Genomic DNA, 26,052 nt, shown 5'->3' with positions numbered 1-26,052 from the left:
ACAGGCATTAACTTACCGCATTTTTAACCTGATAAGCTAAACGTGAAACGTGGTTGGCCATTACAAGTTCGAAATTCAATCCAATTTTGCGCGAAACTGTAAAGCCAAAGCCAGTTTCGCGCTCTTTCCTTTCTATTTGTGCTTTGCATTTTTATTTACGTTTTTATTAACGTTTAGCTTCTTTTATTTTTATCTCATTTTTTTAAATTACGACAAGTTCTTCGGGACAGATATCGGCTCTCTCCCTCCGTATTGCGGGCCAGTTTGAAGTTCCGGTCAATGTCCGAGTTCAGCAACAAGTTGTTCAAATGTCTCCATTGAAAGACGAAAGTGAGTGCGAAACTCCGACAAATTATAATTTAGCCTAACTGCACATTTTCGTTGTTTCTCTCGATACGAACAACTTTTTCCGCCCTAAAAAGAGGTCATAAACACAAAACAAGGGCAGAAAATTGTCTACAACATCTTCGTCGTCAAAACCAGGCTCCACTTTAAGAAATTCTTCGACAAACACCCAACCACTAGCATTAACAGCCTTTAAAGTTGCCGACATGATGATGTTACAAAAAGTTGCGAAATTTGTCTTTTCCCGGGTAACCGCTGCCTTGTCGTTATATCGAGGGCCATTATACTAAAAGCGGAATAATCGAGGTTTTTTTGGCGATGATACTGAATAGCTATTCCGGAATAATCGGGAATAAGGTCATTCGAACGCAACCTTAACTACGTAAGGTATTTTTTTTTAATTCATAGGGTTCATGTTTTTAAATATTATTTTAAATATGAAAACCTTAACGAATAGTGGATGAGGACTGCTGGCAGTTTTTATGCTATTGTAAGAATGAAAATAAACTGCAACATGAAAAACGTTCCGCCCGGCCTTGTGTTCAGAAGAGGTCACTGACAATCCCCCCTTAAGAATTCAGTTGATGTCGTACCTTTGGCGTGCTAACTAAATTTCAATTTCGTGTGTCAGCAGATTAAGATAATCAAAATTTCGAACCAAATAAGTCCCACTTTAATAGTATGAATGAAACCAACAATTTGGTGTCACAACAGTTTCTAACCTGAATGTGCTAATTGTTTTCCGACGCCCACTTTAAGATTGCGGTCATTTGATTCAAAGGCCGTATGCTCTTACATGTTAATTCAGAATGGTTGTAAAAACTGTTTAATTTTGGAGTTAAACAATCTTTTATAGTTTTGGTAATAGGTTGAAATTTGTGTTCTGCAATGATTTGGTGAATTAAAGATAACAAAACAATTGATGGTCGTATAAAGTGAAGATCTCCAATTTTTTTGGCCGGTAAAAATTATCATGGGTTCATAATTGCTGTATAGAACTGAAAAAAAGTATCAGGGTGGAATCCACTTAAGTTTGAAATTGTTTTAAGAGTTTTTTTCTTTGTTTAATACCACAAAAGGATAATTGGCCGCCATCTTGAATGGAACTACGAAAACAAACTAATACTACCCTCGGTGCCAATCAACAAGTTTGAATGACTTAATTTCTATGTCGAAACACCGTTTGGAACCCATGGATATTGCAGATAAGGATAGGTGAGATGACCGCTTTTCAATCTCTTGTCGTTTCTTTCCTTCAGCCTCTCGGTTATGGTGTACCTCAGGTGATAGTAGTAATAGCCTACGACCCGAGACGCCAAAGGATTTGAAAGCTGTTTGTAGTAGTCAAATAAGGTGTCGTAATGGTACATCCCGACGTTCACCCCAACCAGGACCTGTGTCTAAGGAAAGAGAAGAATCGTCAGAAGTTTTGGGGTAACTTCGTACAAATGAAAAAAAGCTCTTTTACTTGTACGGTAGTCAGAATCTAGTTAACTATAATTTGATTTGACAATGACCATACAAGTAGAATTGTAGAAGTTTTCGTACAACTGAAAAGACTTAATGTCTCTTCTTGACTACTTATCAGAACCATACAATCCTGGCCAAGTCTGGGACGCTTATCCATCTCATACGAAACATCGTACACCAATGCCGCGCCTTCCCTCAACCAGCATGAGGTGTTAATTTCATGCAAACATCTTTTACATCAATATTTAATGAAAAGCGTTTACACTGTCTTGCCGTTTATGAACTGAGCCTCACCTTTAGTAGCACAAAAAAAGACCTCACGATCAATAAAGGGTTCAAAAGCAAATTCAATAATTATCGCTCAAGACTTCAAACAATGGCTATTGAATTCGTTTTCTGCATGTGATAAGAAGGACCCAGATTGTTGGTTGCAAGTATAAAAGCTTTATTAAGGACGGTGCTTTTTTTTTGCTTCTGCGTTGAGAAGCTCTGATTTCTCAAGGACGATGCCTTCCAATTGAAAGGTATTTTTACACGGTTTATGACTATGCAGGAAAAGAAGACTTAAGCAAGGGATACTGAAATCCAACAACAAAATTGGGGCAAACCACGCATTTTTAAGAGATAATTAAGGTTCCATTTGAAAAACGGTCCATACATAGTTATGTATTTTAAAGTATTTTAGTTCTACTGACTACTGTTGGTTAATTCTAATCTCTAAAAATGCTTGGTTGCCACCAATTTTCTTTTGGAATCCAATAGCCGTTGCTAAGATCTGCTTTTCCCACATAGTCATAAGCTGCACAAAAAAGTAACTAAGAATAGATTAGCTGAACATTGGATTAGCTGCTTTGTACATTCTGCTTACGAGAAACTGCTAGAAACATGTGCTTTAGTCGCGTTAACTCCGCTTGTAAGTGTGACCGTTCATGTGAAAGCTCTTGTGAAACGTTAATAGCTGTGGTGCCAAATTTTGTAAAAGGCGTTCTTTTTTTGTTCAAACGTACACACTCCAGTAGTAGGAAAGGTGTTAAGGCACTTACTGACGATATGTTGCCGTTTGGTAAATTATACACGGCAAATTCTCCTGGTGATACTCGGGTGTCGTTGTAAACCTTAGTTGGCATGAGCGGAGTGAACGATCCATAGTCACTCATAGGGAAGTTCACAGCAGAGTGCTTCACGCTCATTATCCATATCAACTTAGCTACCATGTCAATGACCTCGTTCTTGGTGTTCAACTTGGCCGGAAAGCCTTTCACCTGGCAAAAGAAATGGCAATAGCAATAATGTGGGAATCCAAAAGAGAACAGAAATTCAAAAACTTTTATTTCGAGCTGCAATTGGTCATCTCGACTGAAGAAAGCAAGAAAAGCTTTTCAAATTTTGGGATTGATAAATTTTTCGCCACAATCCATATTGGAATTATCCAGGCTTGGATTGCTAATGTCGTATTTTCCTTAATTAGATTTTGTTCTAAAACGATCCTCACTAATTCAAAAGTCTTATTGTTTAAAGAGTAAAAAAGATCCCGAAGATACTATTTGGGATTGGAATGTTTCTTGCGATCACAGTTTTTCAGAAGGTTTGTCTCACACTCCTTTACATCACGTTTGAATGAACGTCCAGTCAAAACAGTTTAGCTCGTCTCAATAATAAATGCACAGGGATCGATTCAGTTTTCCTCTTGACACTAGAGAATCTTGTAAAACAAATGATGGGTATTTTTTGCCACGTCCTGTGAAGGGCTTGGATAATATAACCAACTTAACGAGAAAGATTACATTGCAAGCAAACGATCCGCGAACCATTTGAAGACCACCACCTAGCTCTCGGTGCTTTTTATTTTAAAACCTACAAGTTAAAATGAACTAAATGACGTGTATTCTAAGTGCATAAACTGCCTACCAGCGGTCCATACCCCCCGTCAGGTAAAGCGCGTTTGGTGGTCAACTCTCGCACAAATGATTTCAACTCTTTGTCTCGTTTGACGTTACGATTCCCTGGGTAGTATCTAAAACAAGAAAACAATAATCCGATAATGACTGTTGTGACCCCCAAACTCAACTACTATGAAGGCGGTATTGATGAGAACTTGAAGGAAAGCATGCAACTCCCTTCCACCCTTCCCCCAGGAACCGAAATAAATATCGTAACGTGTAATAGTTTGTTACTTGTCGTCTGGGTAAACCGAATGGAGAGTGTAAGCTCCACCTGGTTTAACATGTTGGAGGTCCGAAAACCTAAGCTTTTATAACATCGTTTACTGAAAAAGGTCCAACAAGTTGTCATCCATTGCAATAATGATCATTATTATTGACTTGGTTTGCTTCCTCCTCATTTTAGTAGATTTAACAGTAGCAAAATTAAAACCTGAGTGTACCAATGGATACTCACATGTTTACGTAATCTTTTACCATTCCTCTGATAGCCGTCAACAGCAACTCACTGTCGTCACGGTACGGATAATACGGAAGCATTTTCTTGTCATCCAGGCCGCGTTTCTGTATTGAGAGATTCATTAGTCACTGCACTAACAACGACATTCAAAATAACGATTACGGCCTCAAATAGTCTACGCGTCTGATTTGAACAGCCCTCATGAGATTCCCTTAAGAATGCGACATAGCCAAATCTACTTACAGTACCAAGCTAAAACACAGTATTCAGTGAGTATTCTCTCGTGTCTCATTTGAAATTGAAGAAATTTGGGGTGGTTCCCTTAAGTAAAGCTAAATTAAACCTTTTTACCTTGATATCAAAGTTGAAATCTGCATTACTCCACTCCATAGTTTGGTATCCCCGAACAATCAACAACATTGCTCCTCTACGCCCCATAGCAGCCAGCTTGTCCATGAACCCATTAGGCCGGAAAAGTGGTGGGGCGCCGATCGTATTTGTGGTAACAAGCCCTCTACAATGATACTTTAGCAGCTCATTTAGTGGGTGTTTAGAGGAGATTTGACGATAAAGAACCACGCAGAACGGCTCCACAAAAAGATGGATCTGCAAGTATAAGACATCTAAAAGTAACGCCATTTTGGCAAAATGAACAAATGAACCAAAGAGTAGACGGACTGAAAGCAATAGAGAATAAAAAGAAAAAGAAAACGCAAGAAGAAAGAAGACAAAACCCAGTTACGTGCATTTAGAAATGCACGTAAGTGGGTTTTTGGCGACTTTGACAAAATGTCGAATTTTGTTAAAGAAATGAAATACGCAAAGTAGGACTACAAACAGCACTCGTTTGTAATTGATTTTATGGCAAATGGTTTAATCACATGAAAAAAGTTCTTCGAAAGGATCATTGCCCTATTAATTTTACAAAGTTAGCAGTGGGTTTTAATGCAAAACAACTAGTTCTCAACCACAGGCCAATAGTTTGTCATTAAAAACCACAACACAACTACAACTACTTGTTTGGCTCAATGAGAATCAGTAGAGGCTTTTAAATGCCAATTGAAGACTTTCCCTTTTAGGAAGGCTTTTGACAGTTAACGTTTGTGCACAGACTTGTAGCTTTTATCGATTCATTACCGCTTTATCGTTCTTATCAATTAATTTTATTTCAGTTAATATAATTATTAATAGCGCTTTAGATATCTATATTATATGTCTATATTATCTATTATTATTATTATTATTATTATTATTATTATTATTATTATTATTATTATTATTATCAACAAAAGGAAATTGGGAATCAGTAGTTTCCGTCATAGGAAGAGGCGCTAACACAGAGTTACTGCGCATGCAACGATAACAGAGAATTGAAATGTTTAGCTTATCTTTATTTATTGTTTGTTAGGTGTTTTAAGATGTCCCTCATATTCCTTGTTAAAGTTGCCCCAAGTCGACTTCTTATGGCGCTTGACTGGATTCCAGACAAATGGAGTCTGAGAAAGTCTAGTTCATCGTAAACTTTAAAATGCACTTGAGTTTGTTTTTTCTTCTAAGCTAAAATATCGGCGATTGTATTGGAAATTTGACTTCACATGAAATTGTCCTTGAACTTAAAACTTGGTCAGTAGCCACTGACAAATCGGAAAAAAATTCTGAGGGTGATCAGAAAAGCCTGAACAATCCTTTCGAAGGAATTTTGGATGTAACATTTAACATCTTAACGTCCAGCATTGGCAGTTTGACTGACACTGTTACGATAGCAGGTTTAACAAATTTTACTTTTTTAGTGATGTATAGCCAATTCATGTGATTAACTCGGCAAAATTTCCTCAAATACACCATGACTGCCGCGAAAAACACTGTTATATCATTTTCTTTGTGGCCAACTTGTTTGGACTAACTAGTGGCATTTTGTCAAAACCGTTGACCTGCGGCATTAAACTTAGTCAACTTTACCGTTTTTACCATTTCGTCAAATTTTTCAATTTCCCTATTGAAAGAAATTCAGTTTCATCGGGTGAAACTTCAGGAATTCTCGTGTACATACCGAGTGCAAAGACTACAATGCGCTTGCATGTGAAAGATTTACATTGTAAAAAGGAAAAGCACTTATAAAACGTAGATAATCACGGCCTTTTGTATTCTGACCTTCAGGAGATGCTCTATCATTTGGCTATGCGAGTAATCTGTCGCCTGCACAACCATTTTGGCCAACATCCACGAGTCGTCATCAGCAGGCGAGAAAACAGGAGAGTCTGTTCACATGCAAAGGTAGAAACAGATTTTATTTTTTATTTATTTAATATACTATGTTACAGTTTACCGACTCTTTGACATCCAAAAGAATTTTCTGGCCCAACAGCATGATCAGTTATGAAGATCCGCTGACATCATCCAATCAATGGCGCAGTCCAAAGCACTGCAAATAAAGGCGAGACGGTGGAGATAGCTGAATGAATAGAACAAAAAATAATTCTCCCACTCCTTAAAATAACCATCTACTGGACATCACAATTTAAGAAAGGAGTGAAAAATCCAGGAGAAACAAGTGAAAGAGAACGACCTCTCTTTTCATACAGCTGAAAGAAAAGCTCACGACCAAAGCCGTAAGTAGTCGCTTATGAAGACCTCATGTACAGTAGGTACTAAGAGGATTGAGAGTCAATGAAGTCCTTCGTTTCCCTGATCTGCCTTTGGAATTTGTAGGTATAAGATTACGAGAAGTTAGTTTGATCATTTAGCTATGGTGTTGTACGTTATTCAACCTGGTTTATGATCAATCTGAATGGCCGCTGGAAGAAGCCGTTTATCTTGATCCTCTGTTTTCATTGTAAAAAGAGCCACTGGTGACGTAGTGGGCCATTCAGTGCGACCAGGGTTATGATCTTCCGTATCCGGATATGAAATCATATTGTCGAACTCCTTGTAGCGGAGGACGTAAACATTTCCACTTTTTATGGCCTTAACGTGAAGAAACAAAAATTCAAGTTATCACCACCTTGCCTTGAAAGTGGGTCACCCGAGCGTGATACGATGGATGGGGATTCAGTGACCTGTAAAATACCCGAAGGGTCATGACCAATCCTTCATTTGATGTTTTCCACCCCCCCCAGGAGACAACCGATTTAAGTTATACCATTAAAATGCAACCTACAACTGCACATAAACTGTATGGACATGAGGGGAAAACCCACACGCATTTCAAATATTAGGTTTCCTTGAGGCCAATTTCAGTCATGATTAATTTTTTTATCCTCCGCAAAACTTCATTACTTGTTTGTTAACACGTTGTTTTAACCTAGCAGGCTATCCCCTTTGTCGAAAAAAGAATACGTTATCGGTAGGAAGCGAGCTGGTCAATGACTCGAAATGACAAATTTGTAACCTCAAGAAAAAGCCTGGGGAAAGCGTTTTTCAAAAGTGAACAGTAGGTTCTGGTGTGCATCTCTACAAAAATATTAGGTCAATTTTCTTTTTGGGCTTGATTCGTTATATGCGTTATGTTGGTTGACGATCTCAGTGCAATCACTCACTAATCATGGCCTGAACACATTAAACTGACGCACATTTGACAGTTGATGTTGCAAGCAAAAATGGGCCCTCTGTTCAGTCCCTGAAAATCAAAAAGAGCCCCTCTGAATAGGGTTAGAATAGTGGTAAAGGAGATTTTCACTCCAGTGCAACACAAAAGGCAAAGTGAGAGATAAGGAGTAAACAAACTATATAAATATATACTAGACCTTTTCAAGCGGATCATCGTTGCCGGATGCTCGCTGTATAGCAGCTTCCCAGTTGTAATTTAGGTTGAGTGTTTTACGCAACTCTGACCATTTTAACCCCACGTCAGCTATAAAAGTAGAATTTTTAAAATAACGTAATTAAATTTAAGTAATGAATAAATGAAATGCGTGAAAAAACGAATGTGGAAAATGTTTTTAACAGTGTGTAAGTTTCTTGCTGTACACGAGTACAACATACAATTGTTGTAACGGCGTTCGAAATCAATCAGGTCGCATTTGCTAATGATATAACATCACTGATCAACCAACGAAATCGTCACTTGAAAATATAATTTAGCAAAGTGGCACAACTATTTAGGAACAGAATTGTTAGGAACCTTGAATTTGGTCATTTGACTTCACTGATATTTTGCAGAGGACGGCGAACAAATGTACGAAAGGTTTATAACGCACGAGCAAGGCCAGTGCTCTTCACACTTCCACCGTTTGCTATTTTACAAAGTGAAGATTTTAATGAATCAAGAAATCTCTTGGAAAACTTTTTAAGAGGTTGGGGTTTGAGAGTACTCCGATTACTTGAAAAAGTACAAATCATCAAATTCCTTGCTTTTCGGAAAAGTTCATACAGGTTCGCTGTCGTCTAAAAAAGTTCATAAGAAATTAAACACGTTAGTATATTCTTTGTTTGTAAGGGCAAAGCAAAAGCTCACGGTTTTAAGAAATTAAGATGGGCTGGGTCACCCTCTCCGTCCAAAGCATAATTTGCGTCAAGAGATATGTAACTCGTAGCACAGCTAGATACTACATGTGTATGGAATTTTACTCAAAGAACGTAGGAGTTAAACCTTTTTGTTCTCCTTAAACTCCAATTACACAAAACTACAAATAAACCTCAAAGATTTCGGCAAACAATGTATTGGCTCCGTTAAATGACAACAACCACTCTCGCTCTCCGAGATAACAAATCAGACCTTGCGGAGCTTCAGCTTTATCAGCATTTAATGTCATTCTGTTTATAACCAAACGCCTATTTTTTAGTACTGTATAGAAGCAACAGCTGAGCAAGTAAACATGTGTAGTGTATAAACGTCTATCAAACATGGGGGCCTGTTTGATCTCATGTGCAAAATAGAATCAAAAACAGTTTTCTATTATAGAAAGATGGTCATAGTTTTTGTACTTTCACGATTTAATTAATTACTTTTGAGATCGAGGGGAAAGAAACAGATTAACTTACAGGAGTCATCTGTTACTTTGCAGATCACCAGGGGATTGATGCCGCTCAAACGCTGCTCCGCAAAGATGCCGTCATCTCGCCAGTCCTCAAGTATATCCCTGAAGGGTTCTATGTTTGACACGAATCGATAGAAGCCGGTGCTACCCTGTGTTGTTCAAGCATTCATTAATCGCCGCTTACAACGGCAGAATAGTTTGTATTCATTTGAAAATTATTACGCAAAGTTGAGTGGAGCACTAGGTGCAGATAGCCAACGAAGCGCAAAGTAGAAAGCTTGCAATGAATCATGACAGACGGGAATTAGTGGCAGAATTGTGTTAATGTTGATAAAACCTCATTGACATCTTGTCATTCTTACTACTAGGTCATTCTTACTACTATGTCTGGGGGAGGAGGAGTTCAAAGAGCTCAAGCAAACTATTCGAACAAAGGAACACAAAAGAACAAATGCAAACGCGTTGCTAAGTGTGCCAAGAAATGTTGCGCAGGATTGTATGATATATTTATCAAGAAGGAGTAAGGAGAAGCAAAAATAATGTATTGTATATTAGCGCATGGTACTAACATTGTTTCCCAGGTGTGATCTGAATGCCTTGAAGATGTCTCTGTACCCTTGAAAACCGTGGATTTCTCCGGGATGTTGTTTTGTCCATTGCTCAGTAAAAACTTTGTTTCTTCGTAGCATGGCCAGGTAATTTTCTAAATGTTCCTTTAGGAATGTATCTTGTGAATATTGAGCCAGAAGTCGTGGGATGGTCATGTTGACCCTTGGCATTGGCATAGGGGGACGTGGAACAAGCTGGTATATGCTTCTCTGGGCCTCTAGCTCTTCTTCCCGAAGATGTTGACAGATTCTTGTGGCCTTTTGTGGCAAGGTCACGGGGCAGGTGGGTTCGTCTGTACACAGGGAGAAAGGAACTAGATCATTCTTTATTGGAAGTGTTTTGTTGTTTCCAGTGAGCTGGGGCCAAGTACATTTTTGGTGGGCAATTTGAAAGAAAATATGTTAGACAAACATTTGAATTTTATTTTAGGATATTGGAGAACTTATTAAGAACCTATTTCAAACTCATTTTATGCCTCCATTGCCAACGGATTGAACCTTGCTTGACTCTCTCCAAAGCGTTTTCATTTAAATTTCTTTTTCATCCAGTGATTGCCGTTTAAACATTGTATCCCTCACTTGTAGATTCTTGAACATTACACGTTGGTTTTTGAGGCGTTCACATTATTGCTCGATGTTATTTTCCACATTTTATATATTAATCCCTGAAGGTCTTATCGACTTAATTACTATGCCTTAGTATACAGTTTTCTTCTGATTCATCGCTTCCAATTTTAATCCCTGGGTGGGTATGGTTAAATTGTCAATGAAAGTCTACGTCAAAGTCTACGCCATAAGTCCAACCAACGAGACTACCATTACCTCCCAATTGCCCTTTGAACTATATCCCGAAACTGAATGCACTGTATATGATTGAATACCTTCAGTAGGAAATTTTTCCCCTTACCTTCGCTTGGTGATTTCCTGAAATGGTTCCCCCGCACCGGTTTCTCATCATTGCCGCTAAAATCAGAAAAGCAATTTGAAATTAAAATATTTTACGCAAACGTTCCCATTCTCAAAAATAGAACGATAACTGTGTGAAATGTTTAAATTATGAAGGCGGTGTTAATTTTACTCCTGAAAAGGCTACTTTCTTATTTTACAAGCTTCTTTTACGTTTCTGCTTAGCAATTTATACTAAAAGGCAGCCATAATACTCCGAAAAACGACTAGCGTACATTAAAATTTCCTTGCAACATTAAGTTAAAACCGCCTAACACACCCTTCCTTCTCCCCAAAGCAAGAGCGTTTAATATTTTGGAAACATTAATTTGTCTACCTTTTTGTCAATGAAAAATATCCCAGCAGGAGCAAACTTGATAACAGACCAATCCGCATGATGAATTCTGAATCCCTTCTGAAAGAAAATGAAACAAAGAAAGAAAAAGTAAAATGTCGTGTCCTAATCTTAACTTAATTCTTTCAAGAATATAAACATTACCTCCCCCCCCCGTAGTGCGACGTTTCGATCATTATCAAGCAGAGAAATGAAAATCAAGTGAAAACTTAAAATGAAAATTACTACTAAGTGACATTCTTTTGATTTGCGCTGAGTTATCTGCGATCCATGTTAATATTATTGTGTAGTTTTCTATTTCTTACAACTTGTTTTGAAGGGATGTCTATTTATTTAAGTTCGCGTCGTTAGTAAGTTTTGTTTCGAATACTTTGTAGTTATTGTCGTTCTTTAGTTGCACCGTGTTTATAGGTTTATTTTCCTTTATTTTGTAGTTTTTGAAATCGTATACCGTACACCGTCCATTCAACGCAACCAAAGTTATACCGACTTGTACGCGTTTCTTATCTGTGTATTAAAGACATCGTAAATTTCATCTGTGCACCTACATTCGTTTCAAAAATTCTACGTTTTATCGTACTATGGATTTATCTGGCTGATATTGGAGGGAACAGACCGTGAATGTACGCGAATTCGTGGCTTTACATCTTGCTTTGTGGATTCGTAAAGAAATCGAGTATGGCCGACGAGTTGAGTCGGGCCCCGTCCACCGCGAACGTAGGCTCTGCGGAAAATACGGATAAACTTCAGGACCGAAAAGGGACTGGAAGAGTATCTCAGGCTTCTCTCGAATCATCCAAATGATCAAAGGGCACTAGTCGATCAAAGTCACCAAGAACATCTGCACGAGAAAAACAGAAAGTAAGAGTAGCTGAATTGCTGGCTGAGAAAACAATGTTAGAAAGGAAACAAGCCCTTCGTGCAGCGGATGAAGCACTAAGGCTAGAAACTGAAATAGGTAAGGCAAAAGCAAGAGAAAGGGTGTATGCTGATTTAGAACTAGAAAAGAACCCAGACAATGTAGAAAGTAAAGAAGCAATGAACACACTGTCTGAACGAATTCAGCCAAAAACTAGCACACCGAATGCATCTGTTTCACACCAAAAGCAGCTGTACCCAAACCGGATCCAATCACACCGAAAGCAGTTGTACCCAAACCGGATCCAATCACAGCGAAAGCAGTTGTACCCAAACCGGATCCAATCACACCGAAAGCAGTTGTACCCAAACCGGATCCAATCACACCGAAAGCAGTTGTACCCAAACCGGATCCAATCACACCGAAAGCAGTTGTACCCAAACCGGATCCAATCACACCGAAAGCAGTTGTACCCAAACCGGATCCAATCACACCGAAAGCAGTTGTACCCAAACCGGATCCAATCACACCGAAAGCAGTTGTACCCAAACCGGATCCAATCACACCGGAAGCAGTTGTACCCAAACCGGATCCAATCACAGCGAAAGCAGTTGTACCCGAACCGGATCCGACCACACCGAAAGCAGTTGTACCTACACTGGATCCGCTCACTCCTGAGTTTCACCCAAGCGGCTCAATTGCGAAGTATCGGCCTCCAGATAACAGTACCATTTCAGATCCCAATACATCTTCTACATCGTAGATTCAGGACCGTTCCTTCCAGGAGGTCTTGATAGCTACACATCAACAATTAGCCGCAGCAATGACATTGCCACAGCCTGAAGTGTCAAAGTTCAAGGGAGACCCGATCGAATATCAAACGTTCATCATGGCATTCACTACACGAATTGAGTCAAAAAAAAAAAGCACAGCTGATAGACTGTATTACCTAATACAGCATTTGGATGGTGAACCAAGGGAACTTATCAGCGGAACGTTGCACATGAACCCTAGTGAAGGATACAAGGAGGCAAGAAGATTGCTTGTGAAAGAGTATGGTGATCCATTTAAGGTATCAATGGCTTATGTGAGCAAAGCTTTCCGCTGGTCACCGATTCAAAGGGACGATGCTCTAACTTTAAAACGGTTCTCACTCTTTCTGATGAAATGCAAGAACGCCATGATGAATGTGTCTCATATGACGGAGCTGAATCACCCCACGAACATGCAGACAATTGCCCAAAAGCGTCCGCCTCACCTACAGTCAAAGTTGCGTGACCGAGTTGTCAAATTAAAAGAGAAAGGAAGGATAGCTGATTTTAAGGACATCACAGAATTTGTTGAATCAGCCGCTGAATCAGCTAACGATCCCATTTATGGCAGCCAAGCCCTGAACAAGAGTGAACAGAAGCACAAAGCTAGTAGTATCAGAGATAGTACCAAGAGAACACAACTACCAAATCAGAGGAGCAGCAGTTTCGCAACAAATGTTAACACACCTCCTGCATCAGTGTCCTTGAGGAAAACTGCATGTTGTGACTCTAACACAGGAAGCTGTCTATTATGTAACAAGCCTCATGACTTGGACGACTGTGATGACTTCCGAAAGCGGACAATAGAAGAGAAAAGATCATTCCTCAGAGACAGGATGCTCGTTATGCTTGTTATGGTACCAATCACGTTTCAAGGAACTGTTTGAAAAAACGAACCTGTCAGAAATGTGGAAAACGACAACCCACAGCACTCCACATGGATGATTTCAAGCCAACTAAGAAAGATGGAAACAGTGAGACCGACAATTCCAACGTCAAGCCCACCACTGTGGTGGAGAACTGATGTGCTGATATATCTGAGACTGTGTGCAATGCGACTATCAACAAGAAAACTGTTGTCTTTGTGCTATTCTCCCCATCAAAATAAGGAAGAAATGCAACGCTGAATCAGTCACCACGTATGCATTCTATGACGGTGGTAGCAGTGGCTGTTTTGTAACCGAAAACATTAGGAGATGGGCGAAGAAGGCGTTGAGACAGTTCTTTAACTTGGAACAACGCACGGTCATAGCCGAGTTGAAACCACCGCTCTAGCTGACCTTGTTGTCACAGACTTAGATGACAATAATCCCATTGAGTTGCCCCGTACCTTCACGAGTGATGAGATTCCAGCAGGCCATCATCAAATTCCAACACCTGAACTCGTAAGTCGCTGGGAACATCTTTCAGAGGTTGCTCAGAAAATCCCTGCACACCAGCCTGACCTTGAAATAGGTTTATTAATCGGCAACAATTGTCCAGTTGCCATGGAACCATTAGAAGTGATACCCAGTCATGGTGACGGCCCTTTCGCCCTCGGCCTCCATCACGGCTGGACCGTCAGTGGCCCGTTGCAAGTTGAAAGTGATCAAAGTTGCAGTACGATTACCGTGAATCGCATCACCGTGCGGGAAGTCGAATTTAAAAAGGAGATCATCGCGCCCAAGTCGTTGCTAAGTATGTTTGAAATGGACTTTAACGGTCACGCTGTAAGCAAAGTCCCAGACTAGCGCGGATACTCACAAGAAGACAGGAAGTTTTTGGACATGGCATGCAGAAAAAGGCATCCGCAACGTTAATGGACATTTTGAGATCCCGCTCCCCTTCCGAGCACAGGACATCACCATGCCCAACAACAAAGAACAAGCAATCAAAAGAGCTAACTGGCAGAAGAGAAAGATGCTTCGAGATGCAAAGTACCATACTGACTACACCACATTTGTCAACGATGTTATCGCCAAAGGCTATGCCCAAAAGGTCCCAAACGAGTCAGGCGCAGCAAGGCCCGACAAAGTATGGCATCTTCCCCATCATAGGATTTATCATCCCAAAAAACCGGACAGAATACGCGTAGTATTTGATTGCAGGGCGAGTTTCAATGGAGTGTCCCTCAATGACCAGTTACTCCAAGGTCCCGACCTCACAAATTCCTTGGTAGGAGAATTAATCAGGTTCCGTGAAGACCCCGTCGCCTTCTTAGGAGATGTGGAGGCTATGTTCGATCAGGTTAGTGTACCGCCTGAACAGTGTGACTTCCTCCGTTTCTTATGGTTGCAGAACGGTGACCTAGACGCTCCATTGGAGGAATACAGGATGGTGGTGCACCTCTTCGGCGCGGTATCCTCACCGAGCATTGCCAATTTTGCATTGAAGAAGACTGCGAGTGATAATGAGGAAGAATATGGCACCATTGTTGCTGACACTTTAAGAGAAAGAATTTCTATGTCGATGACTGTTTACGGTACGTGGACACCAAGAACACTGCTGGAAAGTTGATCAAGGATCTCAGCAGAGCGTGTTAGAAGGGTAGATTCCACCTTACGAAGTTTACGTGCAATCGCTGTGGTGTTTTGGAGCAGATTCCAGAAGAAGAAAGGTCAAAGGAAACTACGGCTCTGGACCTCGATCGTGACAATCTCACTATTGAACGTGCCCTCGGGGTACAATGGTGTGTGCAGTCGGGCAGTTTTGGATTTCGAATAATCTTTAACAACAAACCGGTAACAAGACGAGGAATTCTGTCAACTGTGTCATCGATCTATGATCCTCTAGGCTTTATCGCCCCATTGACACTGGTAGCTAAACAGATCTTACAAGAGTTATGTCGCAGCAAAAGTCTTGGCTGGGACGATGATGTCCCAGAAGAATATCGGAACCAATGGATCAAGTGGCGGAACGAACTCCCAACGCTTGAATTGTTTCATGTTGACCGTTGTCTGAAACCACGGGACTTTGGACCGATCGTTTCAAGGCAGCTTCACCTGTTCTCCGATGCTAGTACCGTAGGCTATGGATGCTCCGGCTACCTTCGCCTTCAAGATGATGCAAACGTATCCATTGTTCCTTGTTGATGGCCAAGACCCGTCTCGTACCGATCAAGACAATAACAGTTCCCTGATGAGAGCTCACCGCAGCTACCGTCTCTGTCTGCGTAGGACAAATGTTGATAGAAGAATTGGAGATCAAGCTTGATGTCACCTTCTATCATACGGATTCAACTACAGTGCTCCGATACATCGGAAACGAACAGAGGAGATTTCAAGTCTTTTGTCTCCAACCGTGTCCAGTTGATCAGAGACTTTATCAGTCCTCACCAGTGGACATATGTGGACACTCTTAACAATCCTGCTGATGATGCCTCCAGAGGAATGGAAGAAACACCGCCCCTACAGCATTCGCGCTGGATAAAAGGACCAGAGTTCCTATGGAAACCAGTATTGGAATGGCCGCAACAGCCTTTTCTCTTAGGCCAGATCCCTGAGGCTGATCCAGAGATTTAGAAGGTGGTCGTTGCCGGAACAGTGGTCACCGAAGACTCGACCACCAGCGTAAACAAGCTAATTGAATACCATTCAGACTGGTATCGCCTGAAACTGTCAGTGGCTGTATTTCTACGTATTAAAGCAACGTTACTGAGAAGAAGGCAAGATCGGAAGAAGACAGAATTTTGCCCAGACTGACCTAGTTCCACTGCAACGTCCAGAGAGTGTGAAGCAACGGAAAGCCAAAACGAAACACGTGGATCATTACAACGTACCGCTCTCAGTGCAAGAGTTAAACGAAGCCGAAATTACCATCATCCAGTTTGTACAGTCCAAAGTATTTAGCAAAGCGCTAGACATCCTTCACCGGGCCAATAGTGACGGCGAGCCAGATTCACGGGGCTGGGAGAAACAGAAGAAAGTGGAGTTTAAGAAGTTTGGTTCCCTGTACCGTTTAGATCCGTTCGTCAGGGAAGGTGTTCTGTGTGTTGGCGGTCGCCTTAGCCAAGCAGACCTCTCAGAGGAAGCGAAACACCCTGTCATATTACCTTGTAAGAATCATGTCACCACACTCATCATTCGACAAACCAATGAGCACCTGGGACATGCTGGGCGTGGTCACACGCTAGCTAAATTGAGAGAAAAGTACGGGTACTTGGCGCCAATGCTGCTATCCGCCATCAAACTACGAAATGTGTTACCTGTCGTCGAAACCGTGCTCCCGTAACCGAGCAAAAGATGGCCGAATTGCCAAAGGATCTTCTGACACCAGCCCCATCGTTCACGTTCACGGGCGTCGACTTCTTCGGCCCATACCTGATCAAAGAAGGACGCAAGGAACTGAAACACTATGGCTGTCTGTTTACCTGTTTGGTAAACAGAGCGATACACATCGAGACAGCAAATCCACTCGAAACGGACTCTTTCATTCAAGCCCTAAGGCGTTTCATTGCCCGCCGTGGACCAGTTCGGGATATCCGAAGTGACAGTGGAACAAATTTCGTCGGCGCCAACACGGAATTACGAGAAGCGATCGAGGAAGTAGACAACGATCAAGTCAGGAATAAGTTACGCCAAGAAGGCACCGATTGGATCTTCAATCCCCCCTCTGCAAGCCACATGGGCGGCGTCTGGGAACGTCAGATCCGGACCACCAAGAAAGTACTCACCGTCCTACTACATGAGCATAGCAACCGTTTGGATGATGAATCGTTAGAACATTGCTTTGCGAGGTGGAAGCCATTGTAAATTCTAGACCTTTAACATTTGCTCCCAGCGATCCAGATGATCTCAACTCTTTATCACCAAGTCAACTTCTGACGATGAAGACGAGCATCATACTTCCCCCACCTGGAAAGTTCCAACGAAACGATGTGTACATGAGAAAACGCTGGCGCCGAGTCCAATATCTCGCCAACCTGTTTTGGTCGCGCTGGAAACGAGAATACCTTGTGACCCTGCAAGAACGGCAGAAATCGGACCGACCAGTGCAAAATCTGACCGTTGGCGATGCTGTTCTCATCAAAGACGAACATTCATCAAGAAACGCGTGGTCCATGGGCCGTGTTATGTAAACGGAACCAGACAAGGAGGGACTGGTGCAAAGTGTCCTGTTGAAGACCCAAACTTCAGAACGACGCCGTCCCATTAACAAGCTTGTCTTGCTGCTGTCAATGCTGAGAAGGAGTGCTGAGCTGAGTGCTGAACCAAAGAGTGAGCATTGTTATAACGAATTGTTACAATTTCAAGTTAATTGAACACTTAAAGGACCTTAATCTTTATTATGTTATGTTAAGCAACGTCGGTATCGCTCCTTAAAAGGTCGGAGCTGTTAGCGCAGTTCTGTCGCGTGAGTAGCGCGCGCGTTCCTTTTTTCCCATAAGGTTTTAGGGCCAGTGACAGTGAGCATGATATGCGCTCAAACGAAAACGTGTGTGTTCAGAAGCAAGGATTTGTTTTTAAAGCATATCTATCGTTTTGACGTTTTTATCACCGGACAAACACAGAAGTAAGTTGTCTTAGTCATCAGTTATTGTCGTTTTGTAGTTGCATCGTGTTTATAGGTTTATTTTCCTTTATTTTGTAGTTTTTGAAACCGTATACCGTACACTGTCCATTCAACGCAACGAAAGTTTTACCGACTTGTACGCGTTTCTTATCTGTGTATAAAAGACATCGTAAATTTCATCTGTGCACCTACAATAAATTAAATATTTTTCCTCGCTTTTTATTACTTTTTACTCTTTTGACAAATAATGTATTCAAAACTGACTTTTTTAACGCCTTCAAATAGTAATTCGTTTATGTATGTCCTTAACACCGCCTGCCTAGATTAACTCGCTATTTGCAGGCGGTGTTCATTTGTAAGTAACGTTTAAAAAACTTAATAAACTTGAACTTGAACTTGAACCAGAAGCTTGAAACTAAACAGAAAGATTATGATAAAAAACGTGAAAAACCTCAAAAGTTAACTTGCTTCGGTGGTAAACATGATTTTTTTACCATATGGAATATTTCATGGGCCATTATTGCGAACTTTAAAAAAGTCATGAAAATGTTAAAAATTTGCCAAGACTAACTTCACGAGATTTTTATGGACATGGGTTTCATAGTGAAAACATTTGCACAAAATAAACACAACTTAAGTCACTCACTCTCTTTCTTGACATGAAGACTTCTTCACTTCCTCCAACAACAAATCCACTCGAAGCTCAACTAAGTGAACAACAACACGAACGCAAAAAAAGTGCACTTACCTCGCTTGTAAATTGTAGTGAAAATGTTGTCGAGTACTTCGAGAAACGCAACATCGGGCCCGGTAAAATTTCCCGATAAGGCCGCGATAAGTTATCGGGCCCGGAAGTTACCAGGACTTTCGAGAAACGGGCTCATGTCTTGTGTCATTCATTTTCTTTAATAGGAGGGGGAAAGTAGGGAGTTTTTGTGACCATCTTAATTGATTGTACACTCCCCACCTGAATGCATGATGTTTACATAACGCAGAAAATAAATTAAAATAACGATTTTGGAAAATTCAGCACTTAATGCTTTACAGCATGTGGTCAGGATTGCCGGGATAACAAAATCACAAGTCAGATTTATATTGAATCGAAGTATATTGGTGTTCAAAATGCGAAATGCATTGAATTACGACAAATTATTAAAATTTGCATTAAATGGAAACATTTTCTTTCCTGTCAATAATGAATGTCAATAACACACTAACTGTTAAATAAAAATAGTGAATTTTGGATTGATTATCTTTACATTGCCGGCGCTGCCAAAACTTCATTCCTTGCTCAAACAGCTTGAATATTCTACATTTTAAAGTTTATAATGAATGTCAATAACACACTAACTGTTAAATAAAAATAGTGAATTTTGGATTGATTATCTATACATTGCCGGTGCTGCCAAAACTTTATTCCTTGCTTTAATAAACAGCTTGAATATTCTACATTTTAAAGTTTCATTTGTCAATAACAATTTAAATGTTTAACGTTTGTTTTCTGTCAGTTTTTGACTGAGTTACAATTTTTTCAAATACAATAATCTTCACTAGGTAAATATTTCTGCCAATTTATCCCAACTTTAGAGAAGAACTATCCATTTATTGGTATTTTGAATGACACCTCTTGAGCTATTTTTCCTTTTCCACGATGTGCTATAGCACTGTTTGTTTTGCGTGACTGACAGTTGTTCATTTCAAGGTATATATTCAAAATTCACTCTACGCTCAATTTAAAGCGTTACCGTTCTTGTATGTATGAATAAAATCAGTAGTTAAAAATTCTCTCGAAGACAAAAAATTAGCTGCAGAAAAAGTACCTTTCTCCCTCTTTTAGTATGTGAACTGGTTTCTTTACTTTTTGTGCCGCAGTGTTTATTTATCAACGTATCAAGACTCCGTTCTATGATCTATGAATCTATGAATAAACTAACTTCAATATTTATTAAAAGAAACCCAAACGGAAATAATGTAAACTTACCAACCGTCGTCTAGCACTTAACTCCCTGAATATAGGAATAACAGCTTCTTCCTTATTTGAATGTAACATCTTCGAACACATAGACGTGGCGTAATACCAAATTCTTGTGTCAAAAAATATGCTATTGTTTTCGAACCACATTGTTGCTGTCATATAGCAACTACAAGTGTCGCTAGGGAGGTAGGAAGGCGATTTTGGTTCCGTTTCACTGGGGGGAAGGGGGAGGGGGGGGGGTTACTTTCGAGTAACAGGCTAATGGGGATGTGCCGCTGGATGGGGTCGCATTTTCACGACTGGATTGACTACAATGGGGTTTCATTTTCGATAGAGTTACTAGAATGGGGTGGCACATTTTCAGAATTTTGGGGATAAGAAAACTTTGGTGAGTAGGGTTTCAAAAATGGGAAGAATCGCGGTTAGAAAGTTGTTACTGTTCTGCCAAAAGGTGACTAAGATGGGGTCTACAATTGGCCCCAGAATAGACTATAATGGGCTAGGGGTTCAGAGGGTCCAGCGTCTACCTAATGTGATCCAAGTACACCTTCTCCCCCACCCCCCGAGCGTTCCACTCTTGATGTCAAACGATCTGCCTCCTGTGATATGATGATTTCGTTTTTCCCAACAATTTGAGATACATGTTAACTCCTTTCTGACGTAAAACTGGGAACACCTTTTTCAATCCAAGATTCACTATTTTTATTTAACAGTTAGTGTTTTATTGACATTTATTATAGAAAGAAAAGAAAATGTTTCCATTTAATGCAAATTTTAATAATTTGTCGTAATTCAATGCATTTCGCATTTTGAACACCAATATACTTTGATTCAATATAAATCTGACTGGTGATTTTGTTATCCCGGCAATCCTGACCACATGCTGTAAAGGATTAAGCGCTGAATTTTCTAAAATCGTTATTTTAATTTCTTCTTTGCGTTATGTATACATGATTCATTGAAATTGTAAGAATAAAAAGTTTTTGACAAGAGGGTAAAGAGGTGGGGAGTGTACAATCAATTAAAATGGTCATAAAACTCCCTACTTTCTCCCTCCTATTAAAGAAAATGAATGACACAATACATGGGCCCGTTTCTCGAAAGTCCTGGTAACCTCCGGGCCCGATAACTTATCGAGGCCTTAATCGGGAAATTTTACCGGGCCCGAAGTTCTGTTTCTCGATGGAATTAATCAGGAGCAAACCGTGTTTGGAATAAGGTTAGTATGACAGTGTTGCATGTATAATTATTGTATGGGACTGTGCGGACATCCTTCCTCGCGCTCATTTTCTTGGAAACGATTATCACTGCTGTCTGGAGTTCTAACATGATTAAACTGACCAAGCCCGAGATGAAAAGAAATAATTCGTTGGATGTTTTGTTGTTATGCCGTGACTGTTCGAAAGCCCACTTGTTCATGAGAAATTCTTTTTAACCATTAACGATTACACACAAAAGGCTTCTGGTATGTATGTTTTAATGTGATTGAAATGAAGCCTCAATCGAGTCTACCTCATCGGCTGTTTTATTTCATTGACATTTACATGGATTTGGTCGGTAAAATACCACGACATCACATCGACTTATAAAATAAATAACACCATGAAAAGGTAAAAAATAAGGTTAACGCAAAGTTGCTAAAAGGCTTGGGGAGGGAGGTAGGGGAGGGGAAGGGGGCATAAATTTTTCCCGAAAGAAAAGACGCTTCGCAGGAACAATGGCGACAACTGTTCGAATGTGCTTCAAAATCTGATCTATCTCTAACCACCCACGATAGCGGGAAATGTTTCCCGGTACGTTCTCTTGTTAGTAGGGGAGTAATTTCTAACCACCCAAAATGATTTCTTAAGGGCGATTTATATGGTACGAATTTGTCGAATGCGACAAGCTTACGACAGGCCTACGAAAACAAATTGTTCCGTGTAAATCAAACCTACAACTCGCTTACGGTTAAAAAATGTCGTTTCCTACGACAATCGTCTGTATAGGCAATGTTGAATGACGACAGTTGTGTGCGATTTTCTGCATGATGTGAGTAGCGTGCGCTATATAAAACTTGCATACGACAATCGTAAGCAAACGTGTGGTTAAAATTGAAAAGGATTGTAACACTAACGTTCCCAAAGGAGATGATTCGCAAATGGAGTCCGAATAAAGGGATATGGAGGTCGCAATTCGGTCAATCGGCCTTTATACATCCTCTGCGTTTTGAACCCACCTTAATCCCCGAAATTCAGTCCTCAAATGCAAAACCTCGAGGTGGCTTCTCTACTGAAATGGCGATAAGTAGTGGGCTGTCTGATAAGAGAAGTACGAGTGCTTCTCTTTCTTGCTCTGTTTTTTTTTTACCGTTTCAATAATCGCTAACTAACGTTAATATTTATCAAAAGAAACAAAAACGGAAATAATGTAAACTTACCAACCGTCGTCTAGCACATCACTCCCTGAATATAGGAATAACAGCTTCTTGCTTATTTGAGTGTAACATCTTCTAACACATAGACGTGGCGTAATATTAGATTCTTGTGTCACATAATATGCTGTTATTTTCAAACCACATTGTTGCTGTCATATAGCAACTACTAGTGTCGCTAGGGAGGTAGGAAGGCGATTTTGAATTTTAACTATGGTTCCGTTTCACCCGGAGGGCGGGGGGGGGGGGTGGGTTACTTCCCAGTAACAGGCTAATGGGGATGTGCCGCTGGATGGGGTCGCATTTTCACGACTGGATTGACTATAATGGGGTTGCATTTTCGATAGAGTTTCTATAATGGGGTGGCACATTTTCAGGATTTTAGGGGTAAGAAAACTTTGGTGAGTAGGGATTCAAAAATGGGAAGATTCGCGGTTAGAAAGTTGTTACCGTTCTGCCAAAAGATGACTAAGATGGGGTCTACAATTGGCCCCGGAATAGACTATAATGGGTTAGGGGTTCAGAGGGGCCCGGCGGAACATACCTAATGTGATCCAAGTAACCCCCCCCCCCCCGGGCGTTTCACTCTTGATGTAAAACGATCTGCCTCCTGTGATATGATGATATCGTTTTTCCCAACAATTTGAGATACTGGCCACTCCTTTCTGACGTAAAACTGGGAGCACCTTCTTCAATCCAAGATTCACTATTTTTATTTAACAGTTAGTGTGTTATTGACATTCATTATAGAAAGGAAAGAAAATGTTTCCATTTAACACAAATTTTAATAATTTGTCGTTATTCAATGCATTTCGCATTTTGAACACCAATATACTTCGACTCAATATAAATCCGACTGGTGATTTTGTTATCCTGGCAATCCTGACCACATGCTGTAAAGCATTAAGTGCTGAATTTTCTAAAATCGTTATTTTAATTTCTTTTTTGCTTCATGTATACATCATGCATTCAGATTGTAAGAATATAAAGTTTTTGTCAAGAGGGTAAGGGGGTGGGGAGTGTACAATCAATTAAGATGGTCACAAAACTCCCTACGCCCTCCCTCCTATTAAAGAAAATGAATGACACAAGACATGGGCCCGTTTCTCGAAAGTCCTGGTAACTTCCGGGCCCGATAACTTATCGGGGCCTTATCGGGAAATTTTACCGGGCCCGAAGTTGCGTTTCTCGAAGCACTCGTAAACTTTCCCGGTAATTTCTGTGCCCGGTAAATTAGGGGACCGTTACCAGGCTCTTGCGGGCGCTTCACGCTCGTTCACAAGAGAAGGAGAACTCGATTCATTCGATTTATACTGTCGATGGAAAAGCACTGTTATGGATGCGACAGGACTGTCTTCGGGCTGTTTGAGGGACAATACAATACTTGATTCTCAGTTTAACTTTTTCATTTTATCAAAGGAGAGCAACCAAAAGAGATCACTATTTTGCATCATGCATGGTATCGGCGATTACTTTCAGGAAACTCCTTGATGCGAAATAGCGGAGTGCTACAAGAACCTGAAAAGGATTATGAATGTTATCAAGATGAATTAGTAAGCATGTAGTAAGCATCAAACTAAATTATTAAACTAATATAATTCCTTCAAAGTTTTATTAGAGATGAAGCTAAACAAGCTATGCCGACCGCCGGGGAAACAGTGTCCGCGTTGAGAAAATTTAGTCCTATTTCAACAGTTCGTACTAATACAAAGTTACTTGCAGCAGCTTTAGTAAGTATAGAGAATATTGGGAATAAGGAATGATCTCATACAACATTTAAAACTGAATAGCTATAGTTCAACTGGCGTGATTTGTCCCTTTTTTCCGGCAGACATCAAGCACTATTTTTACCGATCCGAAATCGGCTTTTGTATCATACGAGGCTCGATCAATTGAAATGCGACTGAAACTATTTTGCAAAAAGGGGAATGATTTTTTTAGTTCTTTATTCTCGTTTCTCTATCGTGAGTTAGCCTCTTATTCTTTTTCCCTTAAACACTGCATTTGTGTATTTCGAGGACCGCGTATAATTCGACTTTCACGCTATCGCTCTGTTTATATCAATGGTTATGTTTACATTTATCTCAGTGTAGCATGTCAGATTTCTAACTTCCTTCTTCTTATGAAAATTTTGCAAATTACAACAAAGAAAACAATATCGCTAGCTTGCTGTAGGATTAGTTTTGCATGACAGGAACCGATTTTTATGCTAAGAAGGAAGCCATTTCGAAGTACAGTGTAATAATAATGTGCGGCGTTTACATGAGAATTTTTTTTTTCTGCCGCCGTTGGTTGATACTTTATAACAAAAAATAGTAATAATTTCAAATCTATATAGCGCCCATATGCAAGCACCCTAACCGCTTTTCAAACATTATCTAAAACAACACTAACAACAACAGCAACAATAGTACTACGCTTGTATTTACGTTTGCTTCCGGAGCCAGCGGACAGCTTCTCGCTGTATTTCTCCGCAATTCGTCTCCAAGTTCATTCACGAGCCACGCAATTCTCGTTCGTGAAAGCCTGAATCGTTCTATGACTTCCATTCAGCCATGTCAGCCAGAATTGGGTCGTGTTTTATAAGACCGAGGTCTTCTAACTAAACAAAAAAGTCCGTCTCCGTCTCCGTCTCCGGCCGCCATTTTTTTAGTGTGGCAACATTTGCAATTTCCCGGTAAGTTACGGGCGGTCAAGAACCTCCCGTAAGTTACTGGGCGAGTTACCGGGAAATTTATCGGGATCGTAAAAAACGCGAGCTTCGAGAAACACCCGAAAAGTTTACGGGGACTTACCGGGCGACTTATCGGGCCCGATTAGTTACCGGGACTTTCGAGAAACGGGCCCCATGTCCGAGATTGCTCCTATTTAACCTCGTCTGGACAGGGTGGGGACGATTCTGGCCGCGGTGACTTCGAACGATTACACCTTTTTCATTATTTGCGTAAACGACACGAGACGTCGTGGCTTTTTCAGATATTTATCTGGGAAGAACTTGGTATGGTAGATCAAGTTTCACTAAATTTGATGTTACCATGACAACCAATTTTTGACAAGCAAGTTTTTGAGAAAACGGACAATTCCTGTTTTAATGTACGATAAACAACTTTCTGACAGTAAATTCCATGGTTTGCTTTTCAATTTCATTACTCTTAGGCCCGGTTCATAGGTCAAACTTTACATGAGCCGAACCTAATACCTATTAAGATCGACCCAAATAATTAAGTTCGGCATTTGATTCAGACGTCGAACCTAACTGAAGTCGAACTTAATTAAAGCTAAAGTGAGAAAGTAGATTTTCCCTGGTCAGCGGCTGTTGTCCTTTCTCAACAAGATTCAAAATGGCGGGAAAGATGAATTCTGACATGGAAGAGCTTGTTTGGTAAAATGGCATTGGGGTGGTC

General features: G+C 40.4%; 5 protein-coding genes across 10 annotated transcripts in view; 3 read left to right on the top strand and 2 right to left on the bottom strand.

Annotated features, from left to right (window-relative positions):
• LOC146488269 (polyunsaturated fatty acid 5-lipoxygenase-like) overlaps positions 1 to 22,759 on the bottom strand; it is a 73,269-nt gene extending 50,510 nt beyond the window's left edge. For 2 of the 4 annotated variants that reach the window (XM_085123081.1, XM_085123091.1), the window contains exon 1: positions 22,655 to 22,759. The gene's annotated coding sequence lies outside the window, so the exon portion shown is untranslated. Of the gene's footprint in view, positions 1 to 20,241; positions 20,273 to 22,654 lie in introns of those variants that run through there. The other 2 variants (XM_085123075.1, XM_085123095.1) reach the window with 2 other exon arrangements.
• LOC146488268 (polyunsaturated fatty acid 5-lipoxygenase-like) lies at positions 786 to 22,783 on the bottom strand. 3 transcript variants are annotated; one of them, XM_085123035.1, is made up of 13 exons: positions 22,655 to 22,783; positions 11,082 to 11,159; positions 10,707 to 10,762; positions 9,761 to 10,092; positions 9,196 to 9,340; positions 7,959 to 8,065; positions 6,984 to 7,179; positions 6,367 to 6,473; positions 4,567 to 4,821; positions 4,213 to 4,319; positions 3,724 to 3,829; positions 2,859 to 3,077; positions 786 to 1,745 (listed from the first exon to the last, which is right to left on the bottom strand). In XM_085123035.1, exons 2-13 carry the CDS (start codon positions 11,138 to 11,140, stop codon positions 1,512 to 1,514), a joined length of 1,923 nt encoding a protein of 640 aa, XP_084979161.1. In that variant the 5' UTR covers positions 11,141 to 11,159; positions 22,655 to 22,783; the 3' UTR covers positions 786 to 1,511. The 3 variants fall into 3 exon arrangements, with proteins under 3 accessions (XP_084979161.1, XP_084979166.1, XP_084979171.1); XM_085123040.1 differs by lacking the exon at positions 22,655 to 22,783 and adding an exon at positions 20,242 to 20,327; XM_085123045.1 differs by lacking the exon at positions 22,655 to 22,783 and adding an exon at positions 19,009 to 19,178.
• Positions 12,782 to 13,657, top strand: LOC146488272 (uncharacterized). The gene has a single exon (XM_085120778.1). The coding sequence runs from the start codon at positions 12,782 to 12,784 to the stop codon at positions 13,655 to 13,657; it is 876 nt and encodes a 291-aa protein (XP_084976904.1).
• LOC146488271 (uncharacterized) lies at positions 14,616 to 16,979 on the top strand. Its single transcript, XM_085120768.1, has 4 exons — positions 14,616 to 15,231; positions 15,543 to 15,820; positions 15,995 to 16,204; positions 16,476 to 16,979. Exons 1-4 carry the CDS (start codon positions 14,616 to 14,618, stop codon positions 16,977 to 16,979), a joined length of 1,608 nt encoding a protein of 535 aa, XP_084976894.1.
• On the top strand, positions 16,991 to 17,826 carry LOC146488270 (uncharacterized). Its single transcript, XM_085120762.1, has 2 exons — positions 16,991 to 17,463; positions 17,529 to 17,826. The coding sequence occupies exons 1-2, from the start codon at positions 16,991 to 16,993 to the stop codon at positions 17,824 to 17,826; spliced, it is 771 nt and encodes a 256-aa protein (XP_084976888.1).
• Positions 22,784 to 26,052: the final 3,269 nt, after the last annotated feature.

This window comes from Pavona decussata, unplaced genomic scaffold (assembly GCF_977016875.1).
Source record: "Pavona decussata unplaced genomic scaffold, jaPavDecu1.1 SCAFFOLD_11, whole genome shotgun sequence".
NCBI lineage: Eukaryota > Metazoa > Cnidaria > Anthozoa > Scleractinia > Agariciidae > Pavona > Pavona decussata.
Note: the sequence above shows the minus strand (reverse complement) of the source record. Positions and strands in the feature narration are given on the sequence as shown.

Excerpts from the sequence above, each read along its gene's own strand:
- LOC146488270 (XM_085120762.1), top strand. The coding sequence starts at position 16,991 with ATGGCCGAATTGCCAAAGGATCTTCTGACACCAGCCCCATCGTTCACG. Across the intron at positions 17,464-17,528 it reads AACCGTTTGGATGATGAATC|CGATCCAGATGATCTCAACT; the intron begins GTTAGAACATTG and ends ATTTGCTCCCAG.
- LOC146488268 (XM_085123035.1), bottom strand. The coding sequence starts at position 11,140 with ATGCGGATTGGTCTGTTATCAAGTTTGCTCCTGCTGGGATATTTTTCA. Across the intron at positions 4,320-4,566 it reads ATTTCAACTTTGATATCAAG|AAACGCGGCCTGGATGACAA; the intron begins GTAAAAAGGTTT and ends CTCTCAATACAG. Across the intron at positions 3,830-4,212 it reads GTAAAAGATTACGTAAACAT|ATACTACCCAGGGAATCGTA; the intron begins GTGAGTATCCAT and ends TTCTTGTTTTAG.
- LOC146488272 (XM_085120778.1), top strand. The coding sequence starts at position 12,782 with ATGACATTGCCACAGCCTGAAGTGTCAAAGTTCAAGGGAGACCCGATC.
- LOC146488271 (XM_085120768.1), top strand. The coding sequence starts at position 14,616 with ATGCCCAACAACAAAGAACAAGCAATCAAAAGAGCTAACTGGCAGAAG. Across the intron at positions 15,821-15,994 it reads GCCTTCAAGATGATGCAAAC|TGCTCCGATACATCGGAAAC; the intron begins GTATCCATTGTT and ends ATTCAACTACAG. Across the intron at positions 16,205-16,475 it reads CAGAGTTCCTATGGAAACCA|AGTGTGAAGCAACGGAAAGC; the intron begins GTATTGGAATGG and ends CAACGTCCAGAG.